General features: G+C 28.3%; 2 protein-coding genes and 2 non-coding genes across 4 annotated transcripts; 2 read left to right on the top strand and 2 right to left on the bottom strand.

Annotated features, from left to right (window-relative positions):
* Positions 1 to 2: 2 nt before the first annotated feature.
* Positions 3 to 761, top strand: LOC111683437 (the record flags this gene model as incomplete). Its single annotated transcript, XM_023445508.2, has 1 exon — positions 3 to 761. A coding segment is annotated over one exon (420 nt), but the record flags the coding sequence as incomplete, so codon positions are not given.
* A 384-nt stretch (positions 762 to 1145) lies between these two features.
* Positions 1146 to 1217, top strand: Trnad-guc. The gene has a single exon. It is a non-coding gene; the product is annotated as a tRNA-Asp (tRNA).
* A 3954-nt stretch (positions 1218 to 5171) lies between these two features.
* Trnad-guc lies at positions 5172 to 5243 on the bottom strand. The gene has a single exon. It is a non-coding gene; the product is annotated as a tRNA-Asp (tRNA).
* A 319-nt stretch (positions 5244 to 5562) lies between these two features.
* Positions 5563 to 6662, bottom strand: LOC111683450. Its single transcript, XM_046954828.1, has one exon. It carries the CDS (start codon positions 6501 to 6503, stop codon positions 5874 to 5876), a length of 630 nt encoding a protein of 209 aa, XP_046810784.1. The 5' UTR covers positions 6504 to 6662; the 3' UTR covers positions 5563 to 5873.
* Between the last annotated feature and the right edge of the window lie 9817 nt (positions 6663 to 16479).

Genomic DNA, 16479 nt, shown 5'->3' with positions numbered 1-16479 from the left:
TAATTGTACAACGTGATGTTTTCTTTAATTCTCAAAGTGGACGCTTTAAATTGCGCTATCTACAGCCTCCTGCACGTTCTCAACTTGTCTACTATGATCGTCCCGATGTGGCCGGGCCAAAATTGTCAAAATTCAATAAAACCGAACTTGATGAGCCAGAGGTAATGGAAAAGATTCTAACACAATCGAATGGTGTACGTGGTGTCTTATCCAAAAAACGTTATTTGTTTATGTATGAGAGAACACGCATTCACTTGGATAAGGTGGAGGATTTGGGTAATTTTATGGAATTTGAAGTGTGTTTATTGCCGGAGCAGACAATAGAAGAGGGTCAGGCGGTGGCTGATAAGTTGATAAAGGAATTTGGCATTAAAACTGAAGATCTTATGACGGGAGCATACTTTGATGAGTTGAAGAAATAATGAAGTTATAAATAAAATGTGAATTTATAAATTTAGTTAATTAATGATTAAAAAATAATAATAATAAACATATTTGTTGTAAAAGAGAAAACCTTGTTTTGTATTTGTTGTTGCATTTTCATTGTGACTCCACAAAACTATTTCTTACAAAATGTTGCCGCCAAAAATTTTAGGGAGACTGTCAATATAAATTTTTAATGGTACTTACTTATTATTAATGCAATTTAACAGCAACCTTCATCTCCTTTTACATTTGATTTAGTTGTAGTTATAAATTAATATTTTATTTATCACTTAATTGTTTAATAACATTAAATTTTTTAAAATAAAGTTTAAAGTTTTTCATTTCTTCGACCGAATTTCTACTGTCTCGCACTAGTTGGAAAAATAAACTAACAGGGATGGTAAATGCGAATTGTTGTGGTAATAGCAATACAATCCAATTGGTACTTTTTAACGATTAAAGTTCTAAAATGGTATTTTGAAATATTAATGATAAAATCATATTATTGTTTTATTATGGAAATATATATTTTTCTTTTAAATATTGAAAATTAATATACTCTTTCTCCTCTCTATAAGTAAATCACCATCATTGCTGTGGTGTATTTCATATTAAACTGCGACATCTGTTGGTTAAAGAGAGACACAGCGGTATTTTTTTTTGAATGCAAAGTACAACCAAAGATGTAAACATTAATATATGTCACTTGCCAAATAACATCCTCGATAGTATAGTGGTCAGTATCCCCGCCTGTCACGCGGGAGACCGGGGTTCAATTCCCCGTCGGGGAGATATGTAACTTTTTTTTCTCATTTTTTAGACCAAAACTATTATGGAGATTATAAAAGCCGTAATACACAGTTGTCAGATCTTACAACGTTGTCAGTAAAATGTTTAGAAAATAACTAATAATCGTCTGATCTTGCATTTTTTTCAAAAAATATAAAATTTGTTGAATTTTTTTATAAAATTACAAAAGCTATTGAAGATTTTTAATAGATATAGAAAATTTATCGACATGCCGACTTTACACAATCACACAAGTAATATGATCTGTCAAAATTTTGAGTGGAAGAGTCCCAACAGTTCGACAAAGAGTCAATGCATACGAAAGTAAAGAAAGACAGTAATTTCCATTAATAGTTAAACACCTGAATGATCGTAATTCGTATGTTTTGGGTCATTCGTCACGAATGTACCCTTTGCAATCGAGAATGAAGACAGTTGTCACTTTAGTGTCCTCTTTCTAAGCGGGAGCGGAGACAGTCGTCTCATTACTGTCCTCAAGTAACCTAGAGATTGTACTCTTAAAAGTTTTTTTTGTACTTCCGAAAGTGTACAAAAGATGGTTAAATCTTTTGGTTAAATGATTATTACATTCTACTAACATGCCACCATCTGTTTGACTCATAGATTTCTAGAGAGTAGACACTTGAAATTTTTAAATGTTATTTCTATTAATATCTTACCACCTGGCTGACTCCAATTCGTATGTTTTTGGTCTTTCGTCACAAAAAAAAAACTCTTTGTAAACGAGAATGAAGACAGTCGTCACTTTAGTGTCCCCTTTGTAAGCGAGAGCGGAGGCAATCGTCTCTTTACTGTCTCTTTGTAGGACGTAGAGTGACGATTGACTACCTCGTAGGACAAGCCCATATTAAAATGGTTGGTCACCTGGGTAGTCAGGTGGCTAGGGGTCACCACAAGTGGTAGGTTAATTGGTCTTTTCGGGACTGTCCCGTCAAATTGCTGGGGTAGAGATGGGATCGTCTAAAGGCAATGAAACTATCACACTGATGGAAAATTTGACAGTCGTCTGAGTCTCTTTATTTTTTGAAATTATTCAAAAAACAAGCAGGTCGTAGGGTTCTATAGTTGAAACGAAAAGTCGACTTTTCGACTTTTTGCATTTTATGAAAAGTCGACTTTTCGACTTTTTGCATTTTATGTAAAGTCGACTTTTCGACTTACGACTTTTTGCATTTAGTTAAAAGTCGATTTTTCGACTTTTCGACTTTTTTCATTTAATTAAAAGTAGATTTTTCGACTTTTCTACTTTTAATATTTTATAAATAGTCGATTTTTCGACTTTTTCCGTCATTTCGACTTTTTCCAAATTTTTTTCGACTTTTCGACTTTTTTCCGAAGCCAGAAACGTAAATTTATAATGTTGCCATTTAACATTATATTATTATTTATTATTATTATTATTAATAAAACAATTTTATTTATATTTTTTCTATTTGTTGCAATTTTTTGAGTTTTTTCGACTTCTTTCTATATTCGACTTTTTCCGACTGTTTTCGACTTTTTCCGATTTTTTTCGACTTTTTTCGACTTTTTCCGACTTTTTTCGACTTTTTCCGACTGTCCGACTTTTTTCGATTTTTTCGACTTTATTAGACTTTTTTTTACTCTTTCCGACTTTTTTCGACTTTTCGACTTTTATTTACAAAGTCGACTTTTCGACTTTTTTCATAGATTAAACTCAAAACAAATTTAGACGGAATTTAACCGATAATTGTGTTTATCAGTTATGGACTTAAGTTCAGTTAACTTGGTTAGTATTGCCAACTTTTCACTCAAAAACATAAACAATAAACAGCTGTTTTTTGCAAATAATACTTTTGTGAAATGAAAAAATTTTGGAAAAATTTTAAATAAACATTTAAAACTATTACTATTATCTTTATTCAGATTATCTTTATCTGAGCTATAGTTAAAGTGCTGATGAATGTTATTCTTTTGGAAATATTTCATTTTATTTTTGCTGGGTAAAAAAAAGTAAAAACAAATTATTTACCTGAATAGATTTTAGTTTCTCTAATAACTCTTGTGAAAAAAAACTTTCTGTACAATTTTTGTTTTTCCCCTTATATTCATACATAATATGTATTAGTTTAGTTGGGGTTTAACACTGAAATAGTTTAACACTCGTCAAGAGGATTTATTCAAAGTTATGAAAGGCCAATGGTAGGTAATCGAGAAAAATCCTAAATAAATTTATACTTTTAATATGCACAAATGGATTTTGTTTATTAATTAGAGTCAAGTTTATAGAAAATGTTTGAATTCCAATTAATGAAACTAATCTATAAAGAAAGTTCTGGAAAAACTATAAGTTTATTAACAAATGGAAATTATTCAATGAAAAATCTATTATTCATGGTTGAAGAAATAGCTAAATTAAAAACTATAAATAGTACTTAGTAGATAAAAATGTAAGTAAAACCACGTGCATTTATTTAAATTTGTAACAAACGGTTTAACTATTTACTATAGTTTAGACGTTAGACTAGTTCAAACAATAGACTTAACTATAGTCCTGACTATATTATTATTTTATAAAATGTAAAAGTAAAATTATATATTATCTTAGTTTAACTGAGTGTTATTGGCCAATTAAACCTAGGTTAAGGGCACTTCACACGATCACATTTTACGTATGTAAATTCTAATGAAAAAGTAACATTAAATTCCATCCGTATAACAACAGAAAGAATAAAAGTCATATGATTTATGTTTTTTGTATTTACACGATTGATATAAAACAATAAAAACAATGTAAGATGAAAACAGCTGTTTCAGTTTTTTTATTGTATGTGTTTACATAAAAATACATCCCTGATCTAATGCGACCTGCTGGTTTTTTCAATCATTTCAAAAAACGAGGAAAGCCATACGACTGTCAAATTTTATATCCGTATTTTCTCTCTGAATGTGTGATGGTTTCATTACATATTGCGTTAAAACGGCTTTGTAAGTACCCAGCAATTCGACGGGACAGTCCCAAACTGACCTACCACTTGTGGTGGCCCCTATCCACCTGCCTACCCAGGTGACCGGCCATTTTAACATGGGCTTGTTCTACGAGAAAGTCAATCGTCATTCTACACCCTTCAAAGAGACAGTAAAGAGACGATTGCCTCCGCTCTCGCTTACAAAGGGGACACTAAAGTGACGACTGCCTTCATTCTCAATTACAAAGAGTTTATTTCTGACGAAAGACCAAAAACATACGAATTCGAGTCAGCAAGGTGGTAAGATATTAATGGAACTAAAATTTAAAAATTTCAAGTGTCTACTCTCTAGAATACTATGGGGCAATAATGTGACGATTGACCCGATTGATTCAACCAGATGGTGGCATATTAGTAGAGAATAATAATCATTTATCCAAAAGATGGGTAGAATAACTACTTTCGGAAGTACAAAAAAAAAAACAACTTTTAAGAGTATAATCTCTATGTTACTTGAGGACAGTAAAGAGACGACTGTCTCCGCTCCCGCTTACAAAGAGGACACTAAAGTGACGACTGTCTTTATTCTCGATTGCAAAGGGTACATTCGTGACAAATGACCCAAAACATACGAATTACGATCATTCAGGTGGTTAACTATTAATGGAAATTACTGTCTTTCTTTCGTATGCATTGACTCTTTGTCGAATTGTTGGGACTCTTCTACTCAAAATTTTGACAGATCATATTACTTGTGTGATCGTGTAAAGTCGGCTTGTCGATAAATTTTCTATATCTATTAAAAATCTTCAATAGCTTTTGTAATTTTATAAAAAAATTCAACAAATTTTATATTTTTTGAAAAAATTGCAAGATCAGACGATTATTAGTTATTTTCTAAACATTTTACTGACAACGTTGTAAGATCTGACAACTGTGTATTACGGCTTTTATAATCTCCATAATAGCTTTGGTCTAAAAAATGAGAAAAAATAAGTTACATATCTCCCCGACGGGGAATTGAACCCCGGTCTCCCGCGTGACAGGCGGGGATACTGACCACTATACTATCGAGGATGTTATTTGGCAAGTGACATATATTAATGTTTACATCTTTGGTTGTACTTTGCATTCAAAAAGAAATACCGCTGTGTCTCTCTTTAACCACAGATGTCGCAGTTTAATATGAAATACACCACAGCAATGATGGTGATTTACTTATAGAGAGGAGAAAGAGTATATTAATTTTCAATATTTAAAAGAAAAATATATATTTCAAAATTCCATTTTAGAACTTTAATCGTTAAAAAAGTACCAATTGGATTGTATTGCTATTACCACAACAATTCGCATTTACCATCCCTGTTAGTTTATTTTTCCAACTAGTGCGAGACAGTAGAAATTCGGTAGAAGAAATGAAAAACTATAATCTTTATTTTAAATAATTTAATGTTATTAAACAATTAAGTGATAAATAAAATATTAATTTATAACTACAACTAAATCAAATGTAAAAGGAGATGAAGGTTGCTGTTAAATTTCATTAATAATAAGTAAGTACCATTAAAAATTTATATTGACTGTGTCTCCCTAATATTTTTGGCGGCAACATTTTGTTAGAAATAGTTTTGTGGAAAATGCAACAACAAATACCAAAAAGAGTTTTTCTCGTTTAGTTTACAACAAATATGTATATTATTATCAACATTATTTCTTCAACTCATCAAAGTATGCTCCCGTCATAAGATCTTCAGTTTTAATGCCAAATTCCTTTATCAACTTATCAGCCACCGCCTGACCCTCTTCTATTGTCTGCTCCGGCAATAAACACACTTCAAATTCCATAAAATTACCCAAATCCTCCATCTTATCCAAGTGAATGCGTGTTCTCTCATACATAAACAAATAACGTTTTTTGGATAAGACACCACGTACACCATTCGATTGTGTTAGAATCTTTTCCATTACCTCTGGCTCATCAAGTTCGGTTTTATTGAATTTTGACAATTTTGGCCCGGCCACATCGGGACGATCATAGTAGACAAGTTGAGAACGTGCAGGAGGCTGTAGATAGCGCAATTTAAAGCGTCCACTTTGAGAATTAAAGAAAACATCACGTTGTACAATTAACTCTCCATCCGAGTTGGTTAGTTTTTTGGCAATGGCCACACGTTTTTCAAATTCTTCATCGGAACCAATGCGTGCCTTTATTTCTATGTTACGTTCATCAGCTGGTACAGCTGCTACTTGAGTTTGCTGTTTTGCGTCCATTCTGCTGGAGAAATATTTTATAAATGCGTTTGTCTTTGAGGGAAAATTTTTTAAAATGTTTTTCATTATCTTATGTGTTATTGTTATTGCCGGCCAGCCGGCATAAACCTATGAAAGCCTAGGGTTCCTTTTTAATAGTGTTAATAAGAATTGTTGATAAATTTTTAATTTTTATGGACAATTTTTATTCTATATTTTAAATTATCATAGAAAATTTTAATTTCTACGGAAAATTTTTGATAAAATTTTGATTACTATAGAAAACTTTTGAAATGTTGAGAAATTTTCTATAGAGAATATTTTTGTTAAATTTTCTATCGAGAATATTTTTGATAAATTTTATATTTCTTTAGAAATGTTATATTTTTTTTAATAAACAATCAGTTTGCTATTTAATAATTTTTTATATTATTTTATGTATATTTTTTGGATTTTCAATTTCTTTAGAAAATTTTTATACATTAGAAAATTTTCCAGTTCTATAGAAGATTTTCGATAAATTTTTTAATTCTTTAGAATATTTTCGAAAATTTTTTTATTTTTTAGAAAATTTTCGATAAATTTTTAAATTTTTTAGAAAGTTTTCGATAAATTTTTCATATCTTTAGAAAGTTTTCGATAAAATTTATATTTTTTTTTTAAATTGTGGATAAATTTTCCATTTTTTTTAATTAACGATTAGTTTTCTATTTAAAAGATTTTCGATATTTTTTTTTTAATTCTAGAAAAATTTTCAATAATTATTTTTTTTAAATTTCGATAATTTTTTTATGTTTTAAAAAATTTTTTGTAAATGTTCAATTTCTTTAGAAAATGTTCGATAGACTTTTAATTTCTTTGAAAAGTTTTCGATAAATTTTCCATTTCTTTAGAAAGTTTCGATAAATTTTCATTTCTTTAGAAAGTTTTTGATAAATTTTTTTCTTTTCTTTAAAAAGTTTTCGATAAATTTTCCATTTCTTAGAAAATTTTCGATAAATTTTCAATTTCTTTAGAAAATTTTTGATAAATTTTCAATTTCTTTAGACAATTTTTGATAAATTTTTTTATTTTATTTTCAAATTTTTTTAAAAAAATTTTCAATGCATTTTCTATTTCTTTAGAAAATCTTCGATAAATTTTCCATTTTTTTTAATTTTCGATAAATTTTGTATTGAGAAAATTTTTGATAAATTTTCTATTTCTTTAGAAAATTGTTGATAATTTTTTTTTTTTAATTAATAATCAATTTTTTATTTAGAAAATTTTCAATAAATTTTCAATTTCTATAGAAGATCTTCGATACATTTTTTAATTCTTTAGAAAATTTTCGATAAATTTTTTAATTCTTTAAAAAATTGTCGATAAATTTTCGATTTTCTTTTAACTAACGATCAATTTTATATTTAGAAAATTTTCGATAAATTTTCTATTTCCATAGAAGATTTTCTAAAAATTTTGAATTTTTTAGAAAATTGTCGATAAATTTTCTATTTTTCTTTAATTAACAATCAATTTTCTATTTAGAAAATTTTCAATGAAATTTTTAATTCTTTAGAAAATTTTCAGTAAATTTTACAAATTTTTCGATAAATTTTTTAATTCTTTAGAAATTTTTCGATAAAATTTTATTCTTTAGAAAATTGTCGATAAATTTCAATTTTCTTTTAATTAACGATTAATTTTCTATTTAGAACAATTTCGATAAATTTTTTAATTCTATAGAAAATGTTCAATAAATTTTTTAATTCTTTAGAAAAATTTCGATAAAATTTAATAATTTTTCAATAAATTTTTTAATTCTTTAGAAAATTTTCGATAAATTTTTATTTTTTAGAAAATTGTCGATAAATTTCAATTTTCTTTTAATAAACGATTAATTTTCTATTTAGAACAATTTCGATAAATTTTCTATTTCTATAGAAAATTTTCAATAAATTTTTTAATTCTTTAGAAAAATTTCGATAAATTTTTCAAATTTTTCGATAAATTTTTTAATTCTTTAGAAAATTTTCGATGAATTATTCTATTTTTTTAAATTAACGATTAATTTCGATAAATTTTCTATTTCTATAGAAGATTTTCGAAAAAATTTTTAATTCTTTAGAAAATTTTCGACAAATTTTTCAATAAATTTTCTTTTTTTTTGAAGATTTTCGATAAATTTTTAATTTCTTTAGAAAATTTTCGATAAATTTGTTTTAATTCTTTATCAATTTTTTGGATAATTTTTTAATGTCTTTAGAAAATGTTTAATAAATTTTTAATTTCTTGAGAAAATTTTCATTAATTTTTCAATTTCCTTAGAAAGTTTTCGAAAAATTTTCCATTTCTTTAGAAAATTATCGATACATTTTCTAATTCTTTAGATAATGTATGATCATTTTTTTATTTCTTTAGAAGCATTTCAATAAATTTTCATTTTCTTGGCAATAGTCCTGCATATATTACAGACTATTTTCCAGACTATAAACTATAGTCTAGGTCTAGACTTTAGAATATATTATAGTTAAGTCTAAGATCAAACTATAGTCCAGACTAGTTGGAGTTCATGTCATTTTTGATTCGATTTGACTCAAAATGTCAGCATTGAAACATATCTTAAATGAAATACAAAATAATATAGTAAAGAGATAACACAACAGTTTATCTTTCTTAAGAAATAATAATACACTTTCCCATAAGAAAAAAATTGTTTGAGGTTTTCACAAAAACTCTCGTTTAAGTGAAAAAGGCCTTTGTGTTTGTGAAATCTTAACTCCACATAATCCCACGTAAGGTTTCTATCTATTTACAACTTCATTAACACTACGAACAATGTTTGGATGTGTCGTTTCAACGTAGCTAGCAGTGATTAATTAAATATCGTATAAATAGTATTTTGACAAGGCTAAATATAGGACGATTTAAGAAAGTTTTTTTAAGAAATAAATATTTAGTTTAATTATGAGATTTAAAACAATTTTAAAAAATCTGAAATTTTTGCTATATGCATATATACTTTTTTACAACAATTTTCTCGCCATTTTAATCCTTTCATTCAGTTTACAAAATATTTCTTTATATGCTTTACCGACTTCACTAAAGCGTTTAGGTAAAGTTTTTTATAAAAGAAGAAAAAGAAAATAAAATATTCCCCAAAAAAGTTTACAATAGTTTTAGCAACTTGAGTTGTCAGTGAATCGAAATCATTCAACAAATTTTATCCAATTAACAGGCCAGACAAACACTTCTCAGCAACTGAGTTCGGGTGCAACAATGACAATGACTCCAAATGAATCAATAGCAGCAATTGGAAGAAGTAATAAAATTAGACAGCAATAGATTTTGGAAAATAAATTAATGCATGTCGTATTAGGGTACTTCCTTTAGATAATAGATTAGACTATAGTCTAACAGACAACATGCCACAGATGAGCCTGCAGGCTAGGTTATAGTTAAAAGTATACAGGGTTTAGATAATACGATAGACTAGACTATATGTAAAACTATATATTGGACTATATACAAAACTATAATATAGATTAGACTGTATACAAAACTATTTAAAAGACTATATTTTGGACCATAGACAAGACTATTGTCAAGACTATAATCATGACTATAGACAAGACTATAGACAAGACTATAGCCAAGACTATAATCATGACTATAGACAAGACTATAGACAAGACTATAGACAAGACTATAGCAAGTCTATAGGCAAGACTATAGACAAGTCTATAGACCGGACTATAGACAAGACTATAGACAAGACTATAGACAAGACTATAGACAAGACTATAGACAAGACTATAGACAAGACTATAGATAAGACTATAGACAAGACTATAGATAAGACTATAGACAAGACTATATATAAGACTATAGACAAGACTATAGATAAGAATATAGACAAGACTATAGATAAGACTATAGACAGGACTATAGACAAGACTATAGATAAGACTATAGATAACACTATAGACAAGACTATAGATAAGACTATAGGCAAGACTATAGATAAGACTATAGATAAGACTAAAGATAAGATTATAGATAAGACTAGTGACAAGACTATAGATAAGATTATAGATAAGACTATAGACAAGACTATGGATAAGACTATAGACAAGACTATAGACAAGTCTATAGACAAGACTATAGACAATACTATAGACAAGACTATAGACAAGACTATAGACAAGACTACAGACAAGACTATAGACAAGACTATAATAGATCATCCTGTATACAAAACTATTGACTATATTATAACCAGGGCAATAAATAAGATTATAGACAGAACATTTGTCCAGACTATAGAATAGACGTAGTCCAGGCTATAAAATAGTTCGGATATTAGAATCGACTATTATAGTTTAGTGAATAGAATAAACTCTAGTTCAGACTTTACAATAGACTCTAGACTAAACTATATATTTCAGCGAAGAATAGAGTCCTCATTATGTATAAGATTGTAAACTAGACTATAGTTCAGCTTATTGATTCTACGACTGGATTGTATTCTCTAGAGTAGACTATAGTCCTGACTATGGATAATACTACAGTCCAGACTGAAGATTAGACTATAGTCTAGGTTCTTGATTAGACTTTATATTACACTATATCCACAATATGAAATAGACTATATACTCTCGAACTATAGTTCCGGGTATGAATAAGTCTTAAGTCCAGACTATATACTAAACTATAGTCTTTACTTTCGACCATAGTCTAGACTATAGAATAGATTATAGACCAGACTTTATTTAAAACCAGACAATATATGACAGTAAGCCCAGTCTATAGACTCGATTATTGTCCAAAATATAGACAAGATTCTTGTCCAGATTATAAAAGTAAAAAAAAGGCCACAAATAGTTCAGTCTGAACAGTAAAATAACCATATGTTTTAAAGTTTTTTCTCAGTGCCGATTTTATTGATCATCTATGACAATGACTCCAAATGAATCAATAGCAGCAATTGGAAGAAGTAATAAAATTAGACAGCAATAGATTTTGGAAAATAAATTAATGCATGTCGTATTAGGGTACTTCCTTTAGATAATAGATTAGACTATAGTCTAACAGACAACATGCCACAGATGAGCCTGCAGGCTAGGTTATAGTTAAAAGTATACAGGGTTTAGATAATACGATAGACTAGACTATATGTAAAACTATATATTGGACTATATACAAAACTATAATATAGATTAGACTGTATACAAAACTATTTAAAAGACTATATTTTGGACCATAGACAAGACTATTGTCAAGACTATAATCATGACTACAGACAAGACTATAGACAAGACTATAGCCAAGACTATAATCATGACTATAGACAAGACTATAGACAAGACTATAGCATGTCTATAGGCAAGACTATAGACAAGTCTATAGACCGGACTATAGACAAGACTATAGACAAGACTATAGACAAGACTATAGACAAGACTATAGACAAGACTATAGACAAGACTATAGATAAGACTATAGACAAGACTATAGATAAGACTATAGACAAGACTATATATAAGACTATAGACAAGATTATAGATAAGACTATAGACAGGACTTTAGATAAGACTATAGACAAGACTATAGATAAGAATATAGACAAGACTATAGATAAGACTATAGATAAGACTATAGACAGGACTATAGACAAGACTATAGATAAGACTATAGATAACACTATAGACAAGACTATAGATAAGACTATAGGCAAGACTATAGATAAGACTATAGATAAGACTAAAGATAAGATTATAGATAAGACTAGTGACAAGACTATAGATAAGATTATAGATAAGACTATAGACAAGACTATGGATAAGACTATAGACAAGACTATAGACAAGTCTATAGACAAGACTATAGACAATACTATAGACAAGACTATAGACAAGACTATAGACAAGACTACAGACAAGACTATAGACAAGACTATAGACAAGACTATAATAGATCATCCTGTATACAAAACTATTGACCATATTATAACCAGGGCATTAAATAAGATTATAGACAGAACATTTGTCCAGACTATAGAATAGACGTAGTCCAGGCTATAAAATAGTTCGGATATTAGAATCGACTATTATAGTTTAGTGAATAGAATAAACTCTAGTTCAGACTTTACAATAGACTCTAGACTAAACTATATATTTCAGCGAAGAATAGAGTCCTCATTATGTATAAGATTGTAAACTAGACTATAGTTCAGCTTATTGATTCTACGACTGGATTGTATTCTCTATAGTAGACTATAGTCCTGACTATGGATAATACTACAGTCCAGACTGAAGATTAGACTATAGTCTAGGTTCTTGATTAGACTTTATATTACACTATATCCACAATATGAAATAGACTATATACTCTCGAACTATAGTTCCGGGTATGAATAAGTCTTAAGTCCAGACTATATACTAAACTATAGTCTTTACTTTCGACCATAGTCTAGACTATAGAATAGATTATAGACCAGACTTTATTTAAAACCAGACAATATATGACAGTAAGCCCAGTCTATAGACTCGATTATTGTCCAAAATATAGACAAGATTCTTGTCCAGATTATAAAAGTAAAAAAAGGCCACAAATAGTTCAGTCTGAACAGTAAAACATATGGTTAGTTTTAAAGTTTTTTCTCAGTGCCGATTTTATTGATCATCTATTGCAACACTTTCATAATCTAGAGCATTAAAAAATAAAAAAAAAATCAATGTAGTTTATAAAGAAAAACTGAATAAACTATTAAATAATGATATATTGTTGTGAATTTATTATTATACAATTGCTGACAAAATACCACCCAGTAATAAAAGTTGCATATACAATAAACAATTGCTATTTACATACAATTTATAAGTTGCCACTGTCAACAACATTAATTCTGTCTATAAATATTCTTAATTTTTTATTATTATTTTTAAAATTTAGAAAAATGATTTAAATCTTAAATATGTGTCATTTACATAATATGGTTGTTCCATTTGTTGTGTCTTGGTGGCATGTTATTCTTTTGTTTGGGGGCTGTATATTTTGAATTTGTTGTTACTGCTGTTGTTGATTTAAAATTTATTAATGATTTTTTTTGTTGCTGTAATGTTGTCAGATTTGTTGTTTTTAAGGTGTGTGAGATTTTTTTCATGTTGCACTCAGGAACAAAAAATAAAACCGTTAAAATTCTTTGTTTTAATGTTGAAAATTATTGAGTGTGTTCGGCGTTAAGAAATTATGATTTATATTTACACTGAAAGAAATTAGAGCAAAATCTTTGATCCAAAATATTGTACCTTTAGGATTTGTCTAAATATATAGAACAGACTGTAGACTTGACTATACACTGGACTATAGACTGGACTATAGACTGGACTATAGACTGGACTATAGACTAGACTATAGACTTTACTATAGACTGGACTATAGACTAGACTACAGACTGGACTATAGACTAGACTAAAGACTGGACTCTAGAATAGACTATAGACTAGAATAAAGACTAGACTATAGACTAAACTATAGACTAGACTATATACTAGACTATAGACTAGACTATAGACTAGACTATAGACTAGACTATAGACTAGACTATAGACTAGACTATAGACTAGACTATAGACTAGGCTACAGACTAGACTATAGACTAGACTATAGACTAGACTATAGACTAGACTATAGACTAGACTATAGACTAGACTATAGACTAGAATATAGACTAGACTATACTATAGCCTAGACTATAGACTAGACTATACTATTGCCTAGACTATAGACTAGACTATACTATAGCCTAGACTATACTATTGCCTAGACTATAGACTAGACTATACTATTGCCTAGACTATAGACTAGACTATAGACTACACTATAGACTAGACTGTATACTAGACTATTGTTTGGATCCTGTAGTATGAATCTTTAAAAATTTCTAAATTTTTTCTCCGTGTATTGTTGAGCATTATAAACATTTATAAAATACATATTTCAATGTGTAGCAGTTTTCCAAATGTTTATCAATTCATTCATTATTTTTTACGATTTGTAGTGTTTAAAGGTGCATTAATGTGTCATTTAGGATTTAAACGGAAACTGATCATGAATCATACGAATACCCAACTAAGATTTATGAATGCGTTTTATTATGGGGCAAGTTAAAGGTCATTCTAAAAATGGAAGAATTTGTTCATTTTAAAAATATATTATTTTATAGATTTAAAACAAATTGTACAGAAAATATAATAAATTAAATATTTTAAATTTTATCCATATTTTTACTTTGGAACCATTTCAAATTCAAAAAGATCTTTTTAAACGAAACTTCTTCTTATGGTCCTTCGGCTTAAATTGTTTAAAATAAACTAAAAACAACTTAAAACATAACATTAACAAATATCCATTTAAGTATATAATTTTTAAATATGTTTTCAATTGTACAAAAAAATCTTTTGAAAGGCTTTAATTAAGCTGCATTTTCGCCTTTTCATTTAATTAAATTTCAATACAAATATTTGCCAAATATTTTGACAGTTGTAAACGTTTTGCGTCTTAATTTTTTTCCAGCTTATATATGTTTTTTTTTTTTGAATGTTAATTTCAATTAACACTCTTTCGTTACCACATGAAAAAGAAACAGAAAACCAACAAGAAACTTTAAATCTTAAATATAACTTCTGTTACAACACTTGAGTATCACAGATTGTTTGCAAAGAAGTTTTTTATTTGGAGTGATGCAAAGTTGTTTATTATTATTTTTTGTTGTTTGTCGTGATAATTATTGCCATTCTGATATTAATAACTTTGTTGAAAAGATTTTTTAATTAAATATTTTAAAAGAAAAAAAATGTTTAAAAACTTTTTTATTTTTTGGTTTTTTTTTCAAAATTGTTTACGGGACACGGTATTATTGTGAAAGCTTATGAAAAAAGACTATAGACTAGACTATAGACTAGTCTATAGACTAGTCTATAGACTAGACTATAGACTAGTCTATAGACTAGACTATAGACTAGTCTATAGACTAGACTATAGACTAGACTATAGACTAGACTATAGACTAGACTATAGACTAGACTATAGACTAGACTATAGACTAGACTATAGACTAGACTATAGACTATATACATTAGACTATAGACTTGACTATAGTCTAGACTTTAGACGAGACCATAGACTAGACTATAGAATACACCATAAACTGGACTAGACTCTTTATACTATATAGTCAAGACTATAGACTAGAATTTGGTGCAGATCTGTTCAGATATCATTTATACAGTTCCATAATGCCGGAATCAATTTGTTATCGTTAAACTTTTCCCGCATAAATACAAAAATTTTGTGTTGTATTAAGCCACAATCTTGAAAATACATTGTTTCATTATTAAAGTTCCGAAATTGTTATATTTTTCTGCTCTTATTTAAACATGCTTTATTAAATACATAGTCTTATGTTTGCCAACTGTCACTTTCCACCAACAAAAAGTGTAAATCCCCTTTAAAGCAACTTAATTATAAGTAAAAACATGAATTACTTTAATATCCATTCATAGTTGTAGTTGACCATATTGCTATGGATTCAAAATATTTGTTATATTTTGCTTTAGTACGTTCAAATAATAATTTCACAACAATGTGTAAGTAAGTAAATACATAATAAAAATAAATGATAAATGAAAACGAGAGAGAGGAAGAGAGGAAAAGAGTGTAAAATATAAAAATTGTTCGACTAAACTAAATACATATTTAAATATGAGCTGTTAGGTCGAAACTTTTAGACCACCACACTAAAATATACCTATTAGGCATGGAAAATTCATTAGTTGAGGACTTTTTAATATGATTTGCAGCCCTAAGGTAATTTTGCTCCTTTTTTGTTGTTATAAAAACTTAATATAATTAGTGTACACTTAAGATTATAGTCTACTCCATAGATTAGTCTATGGTATTGTCTGTCTAGTGTAGGGTATACAAAGAGCGTTTTTTTGGCAATGACTAACACATGTGACTCTCTGAAAAACACCGGCCACTTATCGACTATATAAACAGCAACTATACCGGCAACGGCTTT

This window comes from Lucilia cuprina, chromosome 6 (assembly GCF_022045245.1).
Source record: "Lucilia cuprina isolate Lc7/37 chromosome 6, ASM2204524v1, whole genome shotgun sequence".
In the NCBI taxonomy this organism is placed as follows: domain Eukaryota; kingdom Metazoa; phylum Arthropoda; class Insecta; order Diptera; family Calliphoridae; genus Lucilia; species Lucilia cuprina.
Note: the sequence above shows the minus strand (reverse complement) of the source record. Positions and strands in the feature narration are given on the sequence as shown.

Excerpts from the sequence above, each read along its gene's own strand:
- LOC111683450 (XM_046954828.1), bottom strand. The coding sequence starts at position 6,503 with ATGAAAAACATTTTAAAAAATTTTCCCTCAAAGACAAACGCATTTATA.